Genomic DNA, 23,713 nt, shown 5'->3' on the forward strand with positions numbered 1-23,713 from the left:
GAAATCAGAATTTTCTTTCAGCCAGTGTCAGATTATTGACTAAATACTGGGATATCAACATAAAGTTTTGCATATTTGTGTTTGAGATATGGGATATTTTTGTGATACTGAATTAGCCTGCAATTCTATGCATGTACACTCAGAAGTAAGTCCTGTTGCATTGAGTGGAATTTATCCCAAACTAGGTGGATACAGGAGTGCAGCCTAAACAACAAATTCAAAACTTTAAAAAGTCTTTCTTAAAGGTCTTTAGGTTTTAGGTTGAAGACTTGTGTTAGGATAGCGTTCCTTAAAAAGACTGCCTTGTCATTAGGCAAAGTTAGGACAGTAATGATATGTATGAGAGCTATGTATGTATCACATTGTTCATGGTTCTTCCTATATAAACTTAGAAATAAGGATATTTTACTTTTTTAATTATAGAAGTGTTTAATTATATGCATCTCATAGTATTAATTCACTGTGGTATGTTCTTCATGGGGAAATGTGTATCTCTGCTTTCTTTTACAGATTAATTGTTAGAAATTTTTGGAGTGATGACACTAGGTTACCAGCCAATACCCTTGATCGCATGTTGACATTGTTAAGTTCCTTATATTCTGCCAAAATTGAAACACAGTATTTAAGTTTAGCTACAAATTTTCTTCTTGAAATGACCAGTAAGAGCCCCGATTATTCCAGAAAGATGTTTGAATATCCACTTTCGGAATGCAAATTTCAGGTGAATGTATATTTTATTGTAATGCTAATGAGATAGTGATAACATTCCATAGTCTTATCAGATCAGAGCCAAGGAAAATAATTGGGCAGCTATTACTTCTATTTCTTGAAATCTAACTCCATTCCGTATCAGATGTAAAATGAAGCAGTAATTTTGACAGCTCCATTGTGCAAAATTAATACTTTTACAAAACAAAGTAGTAATTAACTAAATAGAGTCATTTTTCCATTGTTATTGTTGGTAATAATTGATGACTATGCATAACTAGCTTGTGATACAAGAGGCTGAAGGAGGAATGAATATAACCTCGTCACTTCTGGGGAGATCTGGTAACTTCTGTGAACAGAAGAAACATTTTCATCCACAGAACTATCTATCCAGACCTAACCCTTACATTGAAAGATGTGTTATGCCAGATCCATTTCCACACATATTATTAAATAACAGTAATCAGGTCTCTTTACCATTTAGTATGATAACACAGCTTATCCCAGGATCATATTTAAGGAACACTCTTTATGACATCTTACTAAATCCTTGAATATTTTTAGCAAGAATTTCTCAAAATTTGGATCTTAAAGGTTATTTTAAAAATGTGAGAATATAGGTTAGAATGCAGACTTTTCCCTTGCACTTTTGGGACTAATATTTCTAAAAATGAAATACTGTATTTCAGAGTATTTTGGGGAGAATTATTTTCTTATTCTCCTCAAAAGTTTGGATTCATTAATTCATAACATGGAAGACTAATGAGATATGAAACTGAAATTTCCTATGCCTCTTTCCAATTCAGGTATTGTATATATTTAAATGATTTTTAATGTTCCCTCTTGTCTTCTCAAGGAATTTGCTATTGACTCAGATTGGCGGTACCGAAATACCATTCTTACCCCTATGTTTGTGGAGACCCAAGCCTCCCAGAGCACCAACAGATACCGCTCACAGGAAGGATCCATGGGGGGACAGATAAGGGCCACACAACAACAGTATGAATTTACTCCCACCCAAAACGTCAGTAAGTATCTATGTTATGTATGTATTAATTTATTTTATTTATTTTTATTCTGCCTCTCTCTTGATATGGGACACTAACAATAAATGTAAAGCAAACCAAATTGAAACAGTGTGAATGTTTTAGTTTATAAATATTAGAATTAAGAAATAATTAAACCTTTTGTGTCATAGAAACCATTAGCCATTAGAATACTAAAATACATTAATAGAAATGGACAAATTGTTGGAAAGTAAATCATGGGACACATTCTCAGAAAAAAGGGAAAGACTTTATGTACATGTTTGGAGACATAAAATGTCGGGATAGTCACCTGTAAATGTTAGAACAAGCAAAAGTAAACACTTTGTATAAAATGGAAGAAAGAATAGCAAATTTATAGCGAAACTTACAAAAGAGAAGCTGGAAATCCATTTTTAAAAATGTGTATGTTGGCAGTTGTGTGTATATATGGTAGGTCACTCTTGTTTTAGTATGACCATATGTACTCATATGTATTATGACCTTTCTTTTGTTGTGTGTGTTTTATTGTCATTTTTTAAAAAAATAATTAAATATATAGGGAAAACTCTAAGGGACTTGGCAGTTCACAACATACAGTGGCAAACATTCAATGCCATAAAGTGCAACCAAAAAATGAAATAAACAAACCATAAATCAAAAAGTAACATATTAGACATCAACATCAGACAATAGTGAAACTTTAGAGCAAATTAGGCGTCACACAATTTAAAATTCATGTTTTGATGAATCAACATTTAAAAACAAGACTTAAAAATTGAGACTAATAGAAATTAAACATTAAAAGCCAGAGTAACAAGCCATTTCCTTATTCCAATCCATTTTGTTTGTGCCAGATGTTTTCTATGTCCTTATCTCCGTTTGCTTGTGAGCATAAAAAGGTCTTTAATTGTTTTTTTGAAGGAGAGCAAGGAGGGGGACATTTTGATCTCCTTAGGGAGAGAGTTCCAAGGGCAGGGGGTGACCATGGAGAAGACCCTTCAATTGTTCCCACCAGTCATGCTTGGGAAGTGGGGAGGGGGGGGCGACTAAGAGCAGAGAGCTGCAGATCTCTGCACCAGCTGAAACTTCCGAACGGTCTTCAAAGGCAGCCCCATGTAGAGCTTATTGCAGTAATCCTTCCCCAAAAACCTGTTGGCAGGAGAAGGTCTTAACCTGCTTATGGAAGGCCGACAGAGGGATATGAGTTTTAAAGGCCATTTTAATTCTATTTTTACAACACTGATACTATACAATAGTTTTTTTAAATTTTTGTATTGCTCTTTTTAAACTGTCTAGTGTGGATAGATGTTAGCCGCCTTGAGTCCCCATGGAGAGAAAGGCGAGATATAAAAAAAGATGATAATGATAATAATAATAACAACAATACTGTTCTTGGTTATAACTGAACTGAACAAAAATATACTGTTTTGCTGACGAGAGGCAACTTTTTCATGTTTATTTTATTTTATTTTTCAGGTGGGAGAAGTTCCTTTAATTGGCTAATAGGAAGCAGTGTTGACACCCTTTCAGAGTATAGTGTTCCTTCATCTTCTGAATCCTTGTCTTCATCCATGCTCCTTATTAACAAACGGGTTGCTGGATCACACAGAGTTGCTTTCAAGCCCTTAGGTCCTAATTTTGGGAAGAAAAGACTAGGCTTGCCCGGGGATGAAGTGGACAGCAAAGCTAAAGGTATTATTAATGCTTCCATTCTATCACAGTTATCCTTGTTATCCAAGATTGAGAACATCTACTGCAAACGGGGAGCCAAATGGCTCCTAACCATCTGGGTGAAAATGTCTGCCAGAGTAGGATATGACTGGCATTAGTGGAGCAAAAGGAACAAAAGTCTCACAGGCTTTGTTTGTGTGATATTTTCAGCATCATGCTAGGAGATGTAGACCTTATAAGTTACTTAATATAAAATTGATACTAATTACAATTAAGGGAAGTTGATTTCAAAAATTAAAAAGGCAAATAAGTTGGTTTCCAGAACCTGGAACATTATAATATAAATATTCTGAAATCAAGTTTCATTTTGTTCCTAATGTTATTGTAGATTTTAAATAATACTGTGGATGACAATTCAAATTCCTAGTTCTAATAAGCAAAATGTTGTGTGTAATTTATATATATATTTTTAAAACATAGTAAAGTATTTTTCCTTTTTTGTACATTAGGTATAGATGAACGGGCAGAAATTCTGCGACTGCGGAGACGCTTCTTAAAGGATCAAGAAAAACTTAGCTTGATTTATGCAAGGAAGGGTGTTGCTGAGCAGAAACAAGAGAAGGTCTGTTTCCTATTCTATAAGTCATAAGCAGAGGCTTAAGAAACCTCTTTTTCGAATTCTACTGAAGTATCTCTTAATGACTAGAGTGCAGAGTTATTTATTTCAGTGAGAGTTACATATCATATTTCACTACATAATCTACATAAGCTACAATTAGAGTGAACGGACAGGACTCTGAGAGATTAGACATAGAGAAGGGAACAAGACAGGGATGCCCCCTGTCCCCTTTAATCTTTATTCTATCACTTGAAATCCTATTAAACGAGATCAGAGACGACAACAGATTAAAAGGGGTAGCTATCCAAAAAGAAACTTATAAGCTTAGAGCATTTGCGGACGATCTAATCTGTACTATACAAGAACCACTAAAAAACATCAAACTGTGGATAGGAAAGATTGAGGATTTTGGTAAAGTCTCTGGCCTTAAAATCAATAGATCAAAATCTAACATTCTTACGAAAAACATCTCTAGGGAAAGGAAGAAGGACTTGACAGAGATTTCGGGATTACAAATAACATCAAAAATTAAATATCTAGGCATCCATATAACTGCAAAAAATTCCCAACTTCTAAAAAATAACTATGAAGAAAAATGGAGAGAAATAAAGAAGAATCTGAAAGATTGGCACTCAATAAAACTATCCCTATTGGGAAGAATCTCAGTAATTAAATCGAACGTCCTTCCCAAGATGCTCTACTTATTTCAAAATATTCCTATTATTAGAAAGAAACAACTCTTTACAGATTGGCAAAGGGACATCTCGAAATTCGTCTGGAATAATAAAAAACTTTTCAAACATGACAGATGAAAGAAAGAGAGGAGGTCTAGGCTTGCCGAATCTAAAATTGTATTTTGAAGCGTGTAGTATGGAATGGATCAAAGAATGGATACTACTAAGAAATAAAAAACTACTAACCCTAGAAGGCCACGATTTAAGAACCGGGTGGCATGCCTACTTATGGCATAATAAGGCTAAAGTAGAAAAAAATTTTAGAAACCATTTCATTCGGGCCGCCCTCTTAAAAGTATGGGATATGTATAAAGATAGGATGTACCCCCACACACCACTTTGGGTTTCCCCCCTCGAAGCCCACCAAAGGAGGGAGCTGGGCTGGAATTTATGGCCAACGTACAAGGATCTATTGCTCAAGGAAAGAAAGGAACTTAGAATAAAAAGCCAGGACGTATTAAAACAACAATATAATAATATCACTTGGCTCCAGCACTGGCAGCTAACTGAATACTTTAAAGAAGATAACAAAAAAGGCTTTATGGAATCCCCCTCTGTATGGGACAAACTTCTAGACAACCCAAAAAAATACATAACAAAAGCATATAAGCTCCTACTTGAATGGGCCACAGAGGAAGAAAGGATCAAAGAATATATGGTAAAATGGGCTAGATTAATAGGAAGATCCATAACCTTAGAGGAATGGAGCAAAATTTGGAATATAAAAACAAACTACTCGTACTCCTATTATCTTAAAGAACATTGGGTGAAAATGGTACACCAATGGTATCTCACGCCGACCAGGATAGCTAAATTCGCCAAACATGCATGTAACAAGTGTTGGAAGTGCGGGGAGGAGGAAGGGACATACAAACATATGTGGTGGTCCTGCAAGAGAGTACGTATGTTCTGGAAAGTAATTCAAAAGAGGTGCCAAAAAATACTAAAAAAAAGTATCCCCCTAAAACCAGAGTGTTTTCTGTTAGGACTAACGGAAGGGTTATGGGATAAAGAGACGGATAAAATCTTCATATACTTGATTACGGCAGCACGCCTATTGCTGGCCAAGGTATGGAAACAAAGAACCTTACCAACGGAGGAAGAATGGACAGAGAAAGTAATCGAGTTAATGAATGTGGACCACCTAACGTATATCCTGTCAGCCTCAAGAAACATGCCTGTACTCCCAACAAATTGGACACCTGTAAAAGCATGGCTAAGAGAAAACAAGATAAAATGGATAATAGCCTAACCCCCCTAGTAAGATTAGATGAGAGCACAATATCCGTGGGGTAAGAATGAGAAACACAGAATAGTATGAGATTTCCGTTAGGAGAGACAAAGGAAAATAGGAGAGAGCTTGGTAACTCTAGACGAAGATGGCCAAAAAGAGCCAGGGAACAGGAAAAGATATCGCTTAGACAGCCAAGAAACCAAGGTTCTCCCCATGTAAAGAACTATGGGATTAAACGTTATAAGAAAGAAACAGTAGATAGTAGGATAGGACATGATAGGAAATAAGAAACAGTTTTAAAATTAAAGAAAAGTAATAATAAGGTTACAGATAAAGAAATACCGTAGACAAGAGAGTAGGAGGTCCACTGCTGCTTTGGGGCAGAGGTTTTTAAAGATACTTGTAGTGAGTGTGTTAGGTAAGTCTTGCTGTTGCTAAGATGTATTATTGTGTGTTAATGTGTATGCTAATGTATGATTGCAGCTATGTCATTGTCATGTTCTTTGTATATGTTTATCGCTTCCTTTTTTTCTATTATTGTAATACTAAAACTCAATAAAAAATTTAAAAAAAATATTTCACTACATAATCATTGCAGATTTTATGCCATGGGGGTGGGGGGAGGGGGAATATGGGATGCAACCATTTTGCAAAGCTTAAAAAAATTCCAGTATGAAAACCATGCTTTTTGAATCACTTTTTTCAAGGGGAGCACCACAAGGGTTTGTGTTTGCCTTTTTTGGTGCCACTTTTGTACAAACTTTTCACTCACTGAAAACTGCCTTTCTGCAGCTCTGTTTCCATGCTGTTCAGCAAACACAATCACTTTCATCTGGAAGCCCAGAGAATAATATTTATATTTACCCATCATAACAAATATTATTTTTCTGGCAGAAGGAATGTACAGTTTAACTACTGTGGGAAGCTGCAAGGCTTACTATATTGTGTGACTTGCCTCATGACAGCTTTGCCTGCCCACCTGCTCACCTTGCACTTTGGTCTCTTCATTGGCTTGAATCTAAAAGCCAACTTGTGTGGCTGTTTGGGTTCAGTATACTTCATTGGATTGAGTGACAATAATGTTAGTTCTGCAGCCACAAACAGAATTAACTGTGTGACAATTACTCAATGAAAAGCTGAAAACCAATTTTTGAACTGAAAAAAACCAGGGTGCAACAGTGATGCGGTATCTTTGGTAGGGGTTAAGGAAATTCTTGGGTTTTTGCAATTAAGATTAGGCATGGATTTTAAGCTTAAAACTCTTCATAGGCAGACTTTGGCCTTAGCTTCTATTCTACTTCTTACCAATAAAGTTCTGATCCTTCTTACATACACATAAGTTCTTAATACATTACCAAGAATTAGCATAACCAATAAAAAGAATTAAAATTAGCTATTCTACTGCAAACCTTCCAGTGCTAACAAATTTGCTATTTAATTAGAAAAAAGAAAACATTGTTACTGAGGGTAAAGTTTTTCTACAACTTGTATTTAACTGTTATAATTTTACAAACTACTTCAAAACATTATTTATTATTTACTTTATTTATATACCGCTTTTCTCAGCCCTCAGGCGACTCAAAGCGGTGAACATACTTAGTTCAGTTACTGTATGAGATACCATTACTTTCTAGTCATGACAGAATGTAATTTCCAAAATGTCAATTGTTGCAGGAAATAAAAACTCAGATGAAGATGAAACAAGATGCTCATGTCACACTCTATAGGAAATACAGACAAGGTGACCTCCCTGACATCCAAATTGAATACAGCAGTCTGATCACTCCTCTGCAGGGAGTGGCACAGGTATTGTTATTTTGTTAGAATTTCCTGATTATTTTGGAAAATAGTGCTGGCTGGTCCCTGAGGTCATGAAGAGTCGGAAGCAACTGAACAAATAACCTACTTTGCTTTGCCTTACTTGTATTGTAGTAAAGGTGTAGTAATGATGAATATTTGTCTGTGCTGTGTACTTTTACCATTTTTACCAATTACTGATTGTCTGTATTGTCAATTATAGAGGGACCCTACATTGGCCAAACATCTTTTCAGCAGTTTGTTTAGTGGAATTCTGGAAGAAATGAAAAAATCCAAGTCTCAGTTTGAGAAGAACGGTATCATCCAGCAATTGGTGCAGGACTTCAACCACTTTCTGACTGCAACTGTGCTGTATTTCCCACCATTCATCGCCTGCATCCAGGTACTGTTTTCTATGTTACATTTTAGAATTCATAAATGAATATAAGCTCACGTGGTTAAAGATGGCATTTGTGACAAATACACACATTGTCATGCATACTAACACTTACCTTTGACAAAAACAAGATGGCCTCTGAAGCACTGAGATTGGATGGCGAGTAGAAACATTTTAAATAAGATATTTCAGAATAGTTTAGAAAGGCCACAATATTAAACCTGTAGTGAGCAATTTTTTTAGCTTTCATGGCTGTGGCTTATTTAATGTAGCTTTGTTCTGGTATAAATAAAAATTCTGAAAGCTAACACAGACTTCGTTGTAATAGGAGATGAGCTACCAACACAAAGAGCTTCTAGACCTGAATGCTTCTACTGTGAGTACAAGCTGCTTAGCAAGTTTACAGCAACCAGTGGGAATCTTGCTGCTTGAACAAGCTTTAGTTTGCCTTTCTCCTGAGGAAGAGGAGGAGGAGCCACCCTCCAAACGGATGCGCAGGAAGAGAGAACTGCCACCTGATGTGAACAGATGGATTGAACTTGCCAAGTAAGTTTATTACTCTTAATCTAGAGAATAGTTTTAGAACTGCATAAAACTTAATACTTGCCAAATTAATTGTGCTAACTTTCCTAACTAAATTGCTATTATTGGAAGGTAATGGATGTCTCTATACTCATAGCAAGCTGCTCTGAGTTTTGCTTTATATTTAAGGTTATGTAGGTTGTGATTCCAGTCAACTGTGTAGAGAAGTGGCATTTTTCTGATCAGCCATTTATATAATGTATTAAATTATGTATGAGTTCACTAGTGTTGGTGATAATAGCCATCTCAAACCTCCACTATTTCATGTTTTGTCTGTTTATAATGTATTGTTTATTTCCTCAAGTGTATGTCTTCTTTGGTTTGCCATTTTCTTAGCTCTATGTACTTGAAGCAGTGGGAGGGGCTGCAGACCATGTGACTGTTTAGAATGCCGTTTTAAAGGATGACAGTTTAGGAGGAATGGTTGAGGCTTACGTTTTCCCTTGAAAGTAGACTGTTATGAAAGAGAACTGTACAGAGCAATAAAGTTTTGAAGAAACGGATAAAAAATTTAAGTTAAAGATGCAAACTGAAATGTTTTAAAGTTCCACCTGACAAGAAATATGCCTGTATATTTAAATACATGAAGTTGTGAGTAAAACACACATGTTATTTTAAAGAAGTCTGCTGAGAGCATTGAATATAAACTAGATATTTATGTGTCCAGTGATCATCCATTACCCAGTAAACTAAAGGAACACTTCTGTAACTCTGCTACCCAATAGGTTATGATCCTAACAGGTCATAATCCATATCCCAAAAGTTTATGGGCTCTGTTGAATTGGAGCCATTGTGGTATAGAGGAATACTGGAAGAGATCTAGGCTCAAATTATCTACTCATAGTTACCAAGTGTCCACATTCACATACCTAAAAAGCTTGGGACTTCAATTGTTTAGGGAGTACGTCCCTCCATATGTGCCTGCCTGAGAATTAAGGTCTGCTTGGTGGGAGTGCTCCTTCACAATAGGTCAAAATACTGTGTTGGGACATGGGAGAAGGCCTTCTCAACCATGGCAACCTAATTGTGGCATGTCCTCCCTATGGAGCTCTGACTGACACCAATATCCAGAATGCACAGGAAATCATGCACTCTTTCATGTGTTTGCAATACTAAAATGGAAATTGAACTTCTTAGAAGGAGAGAGAAAGGGATGAAGTACATATAATAAATACAGAATCTACCAAATCCTTTTATTAATCTCTAACCACATTTATCTGACATATAAATCATTTTGATAATCAGACATGACATAGTTTTCATCCCTTATTTACTAGGCTTTATCGGTCCATTGGAGAATATGATGCATTGCAAGGTATTTTTAGTGGAAAGATTGGCACTAAGGAAATTACTCGGAAGGCTTTAATAGCTGAGGCAAGAAGCGATTATGCTGAAGCAGCAAAGCATTATGATGAGGTATGTTTATATTCTAAATCACCTTGTTTTCAGATTTATAAAAGTATTCAGTCTGAACATTGATTTTAAATAAATTCTTCAAAATCATAAATTAGTCTTTAATCATAATAATATTTTTAACTGAAGGCTTGAATTGTAATTGAAAAGTATGTAGATGTCAGAAAGACTTTATTAGATAATAACCTTAAAAGAGAGGATAAAGATTCAAAAAAAGTGAAGTAAGAAACATAGGACATTTCCAGGAAGGAATCCAAACTGACTCCATACTATTCTCATCCCATCTTGAGTCTCAGAAGAAAGGGCAAAAAATAGCTAAAAACAAAGCCAGAAAACAAAGGTTCAATACTAGTGTGAATTCAATAAGTGTTTTAAAATGTGCAAAGTGCTTATTAATTGTCAAGATAAATCTGTCTGATACCCCTTTACTCATCTAGGCACTTTCTACACAAGACTGGCCTGATGAGGAACCAACAGAAGCAGAAAAAGATTTTTGGGAACTTGCATCTCTGGAATGTTACAACCATCTGACTGAATGGAAATCTTTGGAATATTGTTCAACTGTTAATATCGATAATACACAGCCTCCAGACTTAAATAAAACATGGAGTGATCCTTTTTATCAGGTTTTAAAATATATTAATTTATATGTGTTTTTCCCCTCTATAAACTGCATTTGTGCTCATTGTAGTAAGGTGCCAGGACATGACGCTTGGGCTCCAGGTATATTTTAGGTCCAAATCCTTAGGGTTGTAGTTTACCTCTTGATTGAGAACTGCATCTCTTCAAGGTCAAGCAGCTGTTTAGATTTTGATAATTTGGGAGAAAAGTAGGATATGAATAAATATAATAGTTATAGCAGTAGTAATAAAATAATAATAGGCTTGCCACTATCTAAATAAAATAATTCCTATTTTTCTTCATTTCAGGAAGTGTATCTGCCATACCTGATTCGTAGCAAGTTGAAGATTCTCCTTCATGGTGAAAACGATCAGTCCTTACTGACATTTATTGATGAAGCTATGAAGACAGAACAGAGGAAAGCTCTTATAGAAATGTACTACAGTCAAGAGTTGAGTCTTCTCTACATTTTGCAGGATGATTTTGACAGAGCAAAATACTATGTCAGCAATGCTATGCAGGTGTTCATGCAGGTAATGTTCTGAAAGGTAATACAACTCATATAATCATAGAGTTGGAAGAGACCTTATGGGCCATCCAGTCCAACCTCCTGCCAAGAAACAGGAAAATTGCATTCAAAGCATCCCCCAACAGATGGACATCCAGCGTCTGTTTAAAAGCTTCCAACGAAGGAACCTCTACCACACTCCGGGGCAGAGAGTTTCATTGCTGAATGGCTCTCACAGTCAGGAAGTTCTTCCTAATGTTCAGATGGAATCTCCTTTCTTGTAGTTTGAAGCCATTGTTTCCCGGCCTTGTCTCCAGGGCAGCAGAAAACAAGCTTGCCCCCTCCTTCCTATGACTTCTCCTCACGTATTTATACATGGCTATCATGTCTCCTCTCAGCCTACTCTTCTTCAGGCTAAACTTGCCCAGCTCTTTAAGTCGCTCGTCATAGGGCTTGTTCTCCAGACCCTTGATCATTTTAGTTACCCTCCTCTGGACAACATTCCAGCTTGTCAATATCTCTCTTCAATTGTGGTGCCCAGAATTGGACACAATATTCCAGATGTGGTCTAACAAAGGCAGAATAGAGGGGACTCTTTAGATTGATTAAAGACTGTACTGATAACAATGCAGTGTTACTGTATTAAACTTGCTGACACTCAGAGGTTTTGTTATATCCTCTGACGCTTGTAGAAAAGGCGGTAAGGAGATAAAGTGTAGTGCAGAAAAGGATTAATGGTTGGCTAGAAATACAAGGAAAAATGTGTTTTCTCCTACAGAGCTATTCCAGTATTGATTCACTGTTGCACCAGAGTCGACTTACCAAGCTTCAATCAGTTCAGGCTCTAACAGAAATACAGGACTTTATTAACTTTATCAGCAAACCAGGTATGTTTCCCTCCCTTGCCGAAGTGTTCTCCACATATATTTAATATTTGCATTGTTACAGAAGATCTGTGCCTCTAGAAGAAATAGAGCATAGTTCTAGTAAATTCTTGTAAGTGTATGCATTTAAAATATTGTTACATATTGTATTTCATGATAGTAGTTCCTACTTGATATTTTGTTCTTGGTTTTGATTATTCCGTTCTGATCAGAGAGACATGCTGCAGGATTTAAATTAGCTAAGGTCAGTTGATGTTTTTAGGCAAGTGCTCCTTTGTCCTGCATTGGAAGATGATTTTAGCATTTAGAAAACTGACAGAAGTGTGTAGCAAAACCACTGTTTATAAAACAAATTTACATGTTCAGTGATATGTTTTTTTACCTTGAATTTAAATATGTGGGTGATATACTGCATTGTTTGCTTGCAAATGGGATTTTGACCATTTTGTCAAAATCTTTAACATGTTTCTTCCTCAAAAATGATCCATAGGTAATATAGCTTCTCAGGCTTCCCTTAAGCGGCTCCTCAGTATTTGGACAAGTAGATATCCAGATTCCAAAATGGATCCAATGAACATTTGGGATGATATAATCACAAATCGGTAAGCAGTGATCTTTTCTCAGTTATCTGTGATTTCCAATGCCTGTTGTGCATCCAAGAATAGGAAGGTCAAACACAAGAGAATGTTTGTTGCCTCTATAACATCAGCTCAGTCTCTTGCAGAGCAGCTGTTCTGGGTTTTTAAAGAACTAATACACCCCTCTCGGATATGAACCTACCACAAATTTGAGATCTTCAGAGAAGGCTCTATGGCACATTCCATTGCCTCATAGTTAGGTTGGTGGGAACATGTAATAGTCTTCTCTGTTGCAGCTCCTTGGTCATGGAACTCTTTACCCTAGGAAATTAAGATAGCTTAATCTTTTAAACATCCATTGGCAGTCTGGCCATCAGTGTTGTTTCAAAACTGGATTCTAGGGTTGCATTTAGACTGCTTTGGGAAGATTTAAAGGATGTTTGTTCATCACCTCTGGGACCCTGGTACGCTGGGATGCAATACAGAAATGCTGTACATAAGCAAGCAATATAAATAGGCTATTTTCCACAGCGAAAACATGATATTCTTCCCTTGCATATCTGTTCTTAGTGAAGTAACATCCTCTAGCCCAGTGGTTTCCAACCTTTTTTTTGACCGGGACCATTTGACCAGGGACTTGATCAGGGACCACAGTCCAACATTAGTACCAAAAGGGTTACAAATCCGTTTTTGGTCAACTTTAGATTTAGTTTGGGGCACCGATTCAGAAAATTGCATTGGATAGACCACATCAGCTCTAGTTTCTGATACAGAACATATGCCATGATCAAAGACAGGGATGGGATGGCAGGTGGCACGAAAGGAGTGACAATAAAATAAGTCAAGAAAGAAAGAAAGAAAGAAAGAGGTTCGCAGACCAGATTTTCATCCTGGTGGTCCGCGGCCCACAAGTTAAGAACATCTACTCTACCTCAAAGTTAGATGTCTGATTCTCTGTATCATTTTGAGATAGACTCAGTAATCAGAAGTATCTATATTTGCAAATAAATTTTGTAAATAACCTTACAATACCAACCCAGTTTTGGGGGGTTACATTTTTAATTTAAATTGCTAGTCTTATACATAAGTATATCAAGTAAGTGTATGACTGAAATCAGGATAGATGTGAAATTCTAGGACATTTATTGAAAACAAAAAGGAAATAGATACATTGATACAGCAGTAGAACTGATCTGCTGATAACTATTTATTATAAGCATATTGGAGAGTGAGGAGTTGATTTGTTAGGGATTGAAGTTTGCCACTTCTCTCTTACTAATGGCTGTTGATCACACTTAGATGATAATTATGTTATCTTAGAGTAAGGGTTATTAAGAAAAGCATGGACAGCTAAATTATGAAAACCATAATAATGATTGATATCTAGAGTTACTGTAACACAAATAACAATCGGAGCATCTTTAAGAATAACTGACATCTGCTGATCCATTTACATTTTGTCAGTTTGTGTTTCTTTTAATTGTTGCAGGTGCTTCTTCCTTGACAAAATTCAGGAGAAACTTCCTAACACACATCTGGACGACAGTATGGATGTGGATGGTGCAGGAGATAGCAGTTTGAAAATGGAAGTTGACAGTGAGAAGGAAGATGCATGCTCCATGATTCGAAACTGCAAGTTTACCATGAAGATGAAAATGATAGAGAGTGCACGGAAACAGGTGGCTATAGTGTGTGTATATGTGTGTCAATATATATTTACTTATAATGTATTGCCGCCGCCACCGCAAAAACCCAACAAGAAACAGATTGAGGTGGGAAGCAAAAGATATCTTAAGATTCTGACTATAATAGCTACATATTAAAGCAGGCTTTAATAATGTAATTAAATGTATTGTTGAAATAATATAATAATAATAGACTTTATTTATACCCCGCCACCATCTCCCCAAGGGGACTCGGGGCAGGGAGTGCAGGGAGGGAGATGGCCGCTAGAAGAGAAAGGATCCCACAGAGGGTACAATCTTAAGCCCTTGCCATAAATCCAGATTTCCTTGAAAAACCAAAGGGAAATGATCTGGTGCTTTTAATCCAGCACTTAATGAAGATATAAGGACAAACGATGCATAAAATCATGCAAAGGAGAGCCTGGGAAGTTCCCACCTCCCCTCCATTGCTGCCAGTGGGCTGGAATGAAAACAAAACTTTAGCTTCCCAGTCGAAACAGATTTCTGTCCTTCCATATTCGGGAGGCTCTTGAAAAAGTGATCGGGCCCCCACTGAAATCCAGAACACCAAAACAGATCATAGTTTACCCGAATTGCATAACCTTATAATCTACAACCATGCTGATTAACCTCTCATGTGACCAGTCTAGAGGAAAGTCATGTAAGCCATACCAAAGTTTTCTGATTTCTGTCCTCTTTCCTTCAGCTTCTGAACTCTGACTTACACCATGGTGGATTTTTTTTGCCATGGACTATATTGGGTATTCAGTGAGTGAAACAACCTTAATTTCGAGAACTTCTGAGAGAGAGAAAAATGCTTCTCAAATTCTTCAACCACTGTGTTTTCCTGTTTTCAGGGGGGAAATTATGAGATCATAGAATTTCATAAAACAATTATGCTTTCATTTACATTTTTAACAAATGTAAGTGTTTGGTTTCCTAACTTTAAAAAAAGTGTTGGCACATTGAGATTTGTGTAAAGCACATTACTACAAATTTGCTTTTTCAACTTTTCTTATTACCAATTTAATGTTCCTACCTTTTTTCATACTATATGTAAAATTGTAAAAAAATTTCTTCCTTTGAACTATAAATACAGAATAGCTTTTCGGTAGCCATGAAACTTCTGAAGGACTTGCACAGAGATTCCAAGACTCGAGAACAGTGGCTGGTGAAATGGAACCATAGCTATTGCCGATATAGCCATAGTCGTAGCCAGAGCCAAAGTGGCCCCGAACAAATCATTACCGTACTCAAGACAATATCCCTATTAGGTATGTATACCCTATAGAATTTGCCAACACATAATCGAGTGCTAATATAAAAGGGGTCTTATAAAGGGCCTGTCTAGCAGGGCGTTGTGTCTCACAGTAGCCAACCAGCTACTTATGGGAAGTTTACATGTATTTAAAGGCAGTGGCATCATTTCACTCATATTCCACAAAAAGTAATATTAGAATTTGCTTTTGGTAATGGATAGTATGATGAACCCATCCTCCATTCACTTCTATATTTCCATTTTAAAAAACTTCCATGCTGGAGCCTTAACTATTACTTATATTGAATTCCATAGTTACATTTTCTACTTTGAGAAAAAGTTGTTTTTTTTTTTCTTATTTGCTCTGTATGACACAGCTTTCAGTCTATTTGGTCACCCTGGGATCTAGAATTATGACTTTTCACACTATGCATAATTTTATATTCATCTAACCTGTCTCATTTTCAATGGCTTTTTTTATAAGTCTTCAAAAAAAGTTTCTCATCAAAATGTTCATCCAGCCCCTGATGACTAGTATAAGAATATGTTTTTCTGCCATTTGATCCAACAGATGAAACTAAGTCTGGCAGCCTGAGTGCACACGACTTCCGTAACCAAAACCTCCTCCTTGGTACCACTTTCAACATTATGGCTAGTGCACTTTGCAAGGATCCAGACTGTCTTCGCCAAATTGAAGGAGAAAAAGCTAAAACGGTCTTAGTGCTTTCAGGAGAAAGACCTGATAACATTGAAAAGGTATTTGTACTTCTTATTAGAAGTGATTTCTTTACTCCTTTTGAACTAGAATTCAGATTGGAGATCTGTGAGGCCAAGGTATTCATTCTCATTATGCATCAAGTGTGGCTATAGTCCTTGATATCATTTGCAATAGAGTAGTACCTTATTTTATCCATTCGTTATTTATAGTTAATTTGTGTTATTGGGGGACTCCATTCTATAGGGCAGGCATGTCCACAGTCCAGCCCGGGGGCCAAATGTGTCCCCTGTTCAACTTTCTAGGCCTTCCTCCCTCTCTTGCTTGCTTCTTTGCATCCTCCTTCCTCCCTCCCTTCCTTGACTTCTTCTCTTCGTTGGTTCCTTCCTTCCTTTTTGGGGATCAGGGCCCCCGAAAAGGCAGGCCCCTTGAGAGGAAAGAAACAGATGGCAGCCTCTTGCGTCCCTTCACCCCAATTAAGCATCACTTTCTCCCCGGGTAGCTCTGACCTTGGGTATCCTGTCCCAGTGGACCCTTGTCCCTCTCTCCCCCCACAACTTTTTCTTTCTTTCTTTGTAAAGGAAGGCTTCCCAATTGCCCTGCTTGCCCCAGGTGCTTGCTACTGCCAATGCCGCTGCTGCTGCATGGCCGGGCAGGGCAGGCCCTGGAGGCCGAGCACCTGCCTGGCTTCCCTCCAACCTTTGTCCCGTGTCACTGCCCCCATTTTCCAAAAAGGCTGCCTTTGCTGCAGCTCCTCCATCAGGAAGTAAAGGGGAGGGTCAGGCAGCAACTATAAGCCCCCCCTTCCACAATCAAAGCCCTCCTGACAGATGGCCATGCTACCTCTGCTGGAAATCCTCCAGTGAAGGAGACTGCACTAGACTCTAGGCCCTAATTAACTTGACTCTCTTGTCAGCCAAAAGCATGCCCACACTTCCTATAGAAAGACTGGTATGTTTATGTTGGTTAAAAGTGTTCTTCATTTTGTATATTGTATTTTTTTAATTGCACTATCAATAAGACATTTGGGGTGTGTATCACCCCCGAGTCCCCTTTGGGGTGAGAAGGGCGGGGTAAAAGTAATTGAATTGAAATAAATGTGTTCATGTTTTTTTCAAATTATAGTCTGACTCTTCAATGGGCTGAAGGAGTGTGAACTGGCCCTCAGCTTAAAAAGTTTGGACACACCTGCTCTGGGGTATTGGAGAGGATGGTTCTGCCATTGTATAACCCATGGAGCAGTGGCATTCATTGGGCTGTAAATGAAGCCTGCAGGAGCCATTTCTTTTCTAAAGCTTGCTGTAAGGCTCCTCTCCATTAAGACTTTTCCCAGTTTCCATTTCTCTTGCTTCTTCTCACCTATCAATATTGCCTCTACTTACGTCTGCATGGAAAGCATTCATAGTCTTGTTTAAGGAATCATAACCTTTGCTTCCTTAGTATTAATTTTAATGGGGTTTTGTTCAGTATTTTGTTTTACACTTCTGTGATGGTTTGTTCCAATTTCAGGTTATTGCTGGCTTGAACAGGAGAGCTTTTCAGTGCTTCAAAGGGGCCGTGAAGAAAGCTGAAGAAGAGGTGCAGTCCATTTCAACTGATCACATGGATACAAATGGCATCATAAATGCTTATATGACATTGGCTAATTTCTGTGACAGATATCTTCGTAAAGTAGAAGAAGAAAGCTCAGCAAGTAAGTCAAATAGCAATGTTTTAAACAGCAATGAACTTGCTTATAATATGCTTATACCTCTGAACTCTGCACTGAAGCATCAATACTATGTTCTTTAAAGTTCCTTTTGGACCGCTATCAGCACTCCTAACTGTATAAAGTCATAATTGTGTTGCCAAAGGCTTTCATGGCTGGAATCACTGGCTTACTGTGAGTTTTCCAGGCTGTATGGCCATGTTCCAGAAGCATTCTCTCCTGGCGTTTTGCCTAGAGTTTCTTTCTTCTACCCTGGACATTCCACAGATATATAAACCTCACTTGCCTAGTTTCCAGCAGACCCCTTAACCTCTGAGGATGCTTGCCATAGATGTGGGCGAAACATCAGAAGAGAATGCTTCTGGAACATGGCCATACAGCCCAGAAAACTCACAACCCAAAGTCATAATTTTGTTTTTGATGATAAGAAAGGGAAAATATCAATGCAAACAAAAGCAGTAGAACTACTCTGCTAGAATCAGAGAAAATACTCAGCTGGGGACAAATGAAACAAAGGATTTCATTTATAAATACTTTGAGAAGACTTCTTATTTTAATAGATAAACTTCTTAACGACAGCACAAATGACAGCGTTCTGTTGGTTATTTTGTGTTTTCTCAGGTATAGATGCTGTGGATTTGCAAGCATTCCCAGGCATTGTAGTAGAGAAAGTAATAAAGGCTTTAAAACTCAGCTCAGAAGAAGCCAGATTAAAATTCCCCAGGCTATTACAAGTTGTTGGGAAATATCCAAGAGAGACCTTGGGCCTCATGATACAAGAGGTGAGTTTACCCATTTCTATGGAGAAACAAAAAGATAGGTAAAACTTGAAATGAAATCAAATTATACAAGATGATTAGGAGACAAAAAAAAGGTGTGAAGAATTTTAAAAGTTTCTAGACAGAATAAAAAAAACCCAGTAAAATGACATTTGGTTCAAGTGTAAGTGTAAACTGATACCTGTTGAGACCGAAAATCTAAATTTCAGGTATATATAAATGATATTTCAGCTGGTATTAACTGTTCCAGAAAAGATTTTTAAGTCCATTGCTAATGGTTCAATTACAATACTGACTTAATCTGCACCTTTTAATGAAAAAGGCAGTTTCATGCTTTGGTTTATCAGGAAGAAAGTAAAACACAATGTTGAAAGGCCTTGATAAAAATCTACTGTGTAACCACATTTATAATACCATGTTTAGTTTAGATTGCATTATCTCAGAAAAGGGTATTACAGAGCTAGGAAGGGACAGAAAATTGCAATGAAAATGAATACGATACTGTAGCAACTGCCCTGTGATAAAATATTTAAATGTCAAGGGTGTTCTGGGTTTCAGAAAGACAGAGGGCATGCCACATGCATATAAAGAGGATTTATGAAGTCTGTTAATGACTACTAGTCATTCACTCCACATTCACAATACTTTGGGGGGGGGGAGGCAAGGGACCTGCAAAAGTTGAAAGACTACAAGTTAAAAATGTTTATTTACTTTTTAACTAGAGAGAAAACCTCTCTAATAATCTCTAGTTCCTCCAGCACAACTCTTATGGTCAGCTCTGGTTATGAGGTCTACCCAAAAGGATATTTTGGACTCTTTTTCATTGTAACAGTTTGCACTTGAATAATGCAAGTCTATATTAGCCACCCAAATATAGTGACTTTTTTTGTTGACGATATCTATGAAATCAAACTCTACTGTTGTCTTTTTCAAAAACTGGGTAAAATGCTTATGGAATTGCATTTTGCAAATCCTGAACACTTGCTTCCTTACTTTAAACAGCTCAGCTATCAAAAGTCTCAGACACATATTGCAATGTGCTTTGTCCAAGCCAAAAGTTGATATGAATTATATGTAGTCCATATAAGCCATATTTCACCACATAATTGTTGCAGATTTTATGCTGATTATTTTCAACTAGAAAATGGAGTGGGACCATTCCAGTACTTACACTCAATATAGGGACACAGAGTAAATGTAGAGAAGTGTAGTATTTAAATCACTTTTTTCAATAGAACTCACTTAATAGTTAATTCATTTCTTTCTAGGGCACCACTACAATTTTTAAATCACTTCTTTCAACCTCGTGCTGAGAATTCTGAGAATTTTAGGCTCTCAGCCACTCGTGAATTCATGGCTGCTTTTAAGCAGCATAACAGATATGTTGCATCCTATTTTATTATGCTTAGCTTGAGTAGAGATACTATGCTTTTTCTGCTCTTGCTTAACATAGATATTGTATGTTTTTTACAGATTTCTTCAGTTCCTTGTTGGCAGTTTGTTGGCTGGATCAGTCAATTGATGGCTGTGCTTGACAAGGAGGAAGCACGCGCTGTGCAGCATACAGTGGAAGAAATTGCCAACACTTACCCACAGGCAATAGTGTACCCCTTCATGATTAGCAGCGAAAGCTTTTCTTTCCGTGAAACTATCACCGGCCATAAGAATAAGGAATTTGTAGAAAGGTGATGATCAAAAAAACCGAATATTTTTGAAGTCAAATTCATTTCATTATTAGGGTTATACTTAAAAGCCAAATATATGTAAATTACATCATATGTGATATTCTCTGAAGTAGTGTTTTCTAAAGTTAGGCATGTATGTGAGGCAAAAATATCGTTGTTATCCTTCTCCGCATTTATTTAGCGCTTTAGCTTTACATACTTCTGAGATGGGTCCAGATATTTTTCTTAAGAAGGTGGCCTACACCCCCAAGCAGCTCAAAAATGCTTATTAGGGGATTCTATTAATTGGGGTGGGCTTTTGAAAAAAGGGGAAAGGAAGCTCACTGAAAATCATATAGCAACATCTGCAAGTCTTTCCACCTAATTTTTCAGTGGACATTCTGGTTTCCTTTTCCTACTTTTTTTACTAAGTTTACATTTTGAGCAGTAAAAGTCTTCTAATTATTATACAAACCATGAGGCTCATTTCTTACTATCCTGTTATAGCTGTGATTGCATGTTTGATCCCATTTTTGGTTCCTTGTTGTGTAACGAAACCTCTTTCTGGCGGAAGAGATGAATTGTATCATTTCTACAAAAGCAGAGAAAAATATTTCTGTGACAAGTTTCTTTGGTGGCTGTTCTGCATTCTAGCTGTCATTCCTTCCCTCATAGGATAAAGAGCAAATTAGATAAAGAAGGAGTGGTGCAGGATTTTGTACATGCCTTGGAACAACTTTCCAGTCCTATGATGCTTTTTAAGGTAAGATGTTCATACGATTAAAAAAAAACCCTTGAAATTATGATATTTAGTTTATATGAAGAACTTTTTGAACATTCAAGGGATTTGAAATTGTGTTACTGATCCGAGTCCCTGTGGGGAGATATAAATGTAAATAAAGTTTTATAATTATTGTTTATTGTTATTAAAGTGGCGCAGCAGGTTAAACTGCTGAGCTGCTGATCTTGCTGACGAAAAGGTCAGTGGTTCAAATCCAGGGAGCGGGGTGAGCTCCCACTGTTAGACCCAATTTCTGCCAACCTAGCAGTACGAAAACATGCAAATGTGAGTAGATTAATAGGTACCGCTTGTGCGGAAAGGTAATGGCACTCCATACAGTGATGCCAGCCACATGACCTTGGAGGCGTCTACGGCTTGGAAATGGAGATGAGCACCACCACCCAGAGTCAGACATGACTAGACTTAATATCAGGGGAAAACTTTTCCTTTACCTTATTGTTACATGGTCTTTATCAGCAGCCACTGTGTTTAAACTTGAGCCTTCTGTAAGTGAAAATACAAAAAAAAACCCTATTTTTGATTAATAGGATTGGATTGAGGATATCAGGAATGAACTGGGGAAAACTAAGATAAATAAAAATAACATTCAACAGTTGTATGATGGAATGTACCAGAACTTGGGAAATCTACAAGCCCCGGGACTTGGGTTGTACAGAAAGCAATTTATTAAGGTATGTCTTGATATAGGACTTCACTCACTCTGTTATTTGAAAAACATCCTATTACTTTTACATTTGTTTTGGGTTGTTTGGTTTTTTGTTTATATTTGTTTTCATCAACAACCTTGATTTGTGATTAGGAGAATTAACTTGTTGGCTAATGTCCAAGAAACCACGACAAACATTACTGTGGTGTGTGTTTGTTTATTCCATTTATATGCTTCCTTTCTTCCAACGAAGAACCATGTGTATGCATCTTTCTCCTAGCATGAGAGTTCTGCTTGAATAGACAAGGAGGCCCTCATTCAGAATGGCTTCTTTGCCTTACCATGATTCTTTGTGGTTGATACTGAAGAGAACTTCAGATTTAAAAATAATGGCTTCTGTATTCCTAATTATCGCTAAACTAAAGGCCTACTAGAGGTGCTCTTTTCAGTCGATTTTTTTTCTGGAAAAGTATCTTCCTCTGTGTTGTGCTATTAATATAAACAGAATAATGGAATGTAGCTTTAGCCCTAGTTCTAATACACGATAAGGGGTCTTGTACTGTCTTTATTTGAATTGCATTCTCCGTATGTTATCAAGAATATTTTGAGAGCATGTGCCAGAGGCCTGCATAATTTTTGTCTCCTTAAAGTTTGAGTCCAGCATTTATAAAGTGTGTTGCTTATTAACGAGGGATTTTCCTCTTTCCTGGCAGCCTTGTTGTGTGGAGTCTTGTGGAATGCATTCCTTTAAAAATTGTTTAATGTGTCTTGTCTCTTAGTGAAGGGGGAGGGCTTGAACTTCCTTGGAAAAATTCTCCTTCAGTGCACATTCATATCAACTCAGTGCTAAACCATGTTCTAGTGTAAATGCTGACAGCCACAGCAGGGAAATGACTCAGGGTACAGCTACACCGTACACTTAATGCATCTTGACACCACATTAACTACCATGGCTCAATGCTATGAAATCATGGGAGTTGTAGTTTTACAAGGTCTTTAGTGGTCTGTGCCTCACCAGACTGCAGATTGCATGATTTCATGGTATTGAACCATGGAAGTTAAAGTGGTGTCAAAGTGCATTAATTCTACAGTGTAGATACACACACACACCTTTATATAGATTTGTAGTACCTAATGAACAAATACCTGTAGACAACTCATTTTGGTAGCAAAACCTAGGCTTTTCAGTTACAAACTAGTTGAAGAACTATTTCTAGACATTGTTGCTGTAAAGTCCACCAGGTCTCCTTCAGCCAATCATTATCTCTTAGGCAGAGTTTTGCGGGTAAGTAGGGGGCAGGAACCAAGTGTACTACTCCAGGATAATAGGGACATACAATATTGAAATAATTGCCATTGAATCCAGAACAGTACTATATGTTTGTGATAAGCGCAAGTAGGCTTTTGAAACTCTTTCTGATAAGCTTTTCACATTTTCATAAAGTATAGCAAAGGATCTGAGGCATTCTTGCATTTGCATATGCTTGTGCAGCATGTTTAGCAAATGTACATAGTTATCAAGTTTTCTAGTAAAGGTAGAAGGCAATTGAATGGTTGCAGATCATCATCCCTCCCAACATCTCTGATGTCCTTTAACAGATTTAGAACTGTGTGTTCATGATCCAATCACATAAGTAGCTCTTAACAGCACAAAATATCCTTTGATCTATCTTTTGGTGAAT

General features: G+C 37.2%; 1 protein-coding gene across 1 annotated transcript in view; it reads left to right on the forward strand.

Annotated features, from left to right (window-relative positions):
- PRKDC (protein kinase, DNA-activated, catalytic subunit) overlaps window positions 1–23,713 on the forward strand; it is a 122,956-nt gene that overhangs the window by 82,747 nt on the left and 16,496 nt on the right. The window contains exons 57-76 of the mRNA XM_060775277.2: window positions 511–721; window positions 1,565–1,736; window positions 3,213–3,428; window positions 3,917–4,029; window positions 7,669–7,800; window positions 8,015–8,194; window positions 8,517–8,734; window positions 10,048–10,186; window positions 10,621–10,809; window positions 11,113–11,337; window positions 12,091–12,199; window positions 12,687–12,798; window positions 14,264–14,453; window positions 15,559–15,733; window positions 16,289–16,473; window positions 17,942–18,125; window positions 18,762–18,922; window positions 20,393–20,604; window positions 21,259–21,346; window positions 21,913–22,056. Coding sequence (XP_060631260.2) covers window positions 511–721; window positions 1,565–1,736; window positions 3,213–3,428; window positions 3,917–4,029; window positions 7,669–7,800; window positions 8,015–8,194; window positions 8,517–8,734; window positions 10,048–10,186; window positions 10,621–10,809; window positions 11,113–11,337; window positions 12,091–12,199; window positions 12,687–12,798; window positions 14,264–14,453; window positions 15,559–15,733; window positions 16,289–16,473; window positions 17,942–18,125; window positions 18,762–18,922; window positions 20,393–20,604; window positions 21,259–21,346; window positions 21,913–22,056 — 3,355 coding nt within the window. The remainder of the gene's footprint in view (window positions 1–510; window positions 722–1,564; window positions 1,737–3,212; window positions 3,429–3,916; window positions 4,030–7,668; window positions 7,801–8,014; window positions 8,195–8,516; window positions 8,735–10,047; window positions 10,187–10,620; window positions 10,810–11,112; window positions 11,338–12,090; window positions 12,200–12,686; window positions 12,799–14,263; window positions 14,454–15,558; window positions 15,734–16,288; window positions 16,474–17,941; window positions 18,126–18,761; window positions 18,923–20,392; window positions 20,605–21,258; window positions 21,347–21,912; window positions 22,057–23,713) is intronic.

Source organism: Anolis sagrei, chromosome 4, assembly GCF_037176765.1.
Source record: "Anolis sagrei isolate rAnoSag1 chromosome 4, rAnoSag1.mat, whole genome shotgun sequence".
In the NCBI taxonomy this organism is placed as follows: domain Eukaryota; kingdom Metazoa; phylum Chordata; class Lepidosauria; order Squamata; family Dactyloidae; genus Anolis; species Anolis sagrei.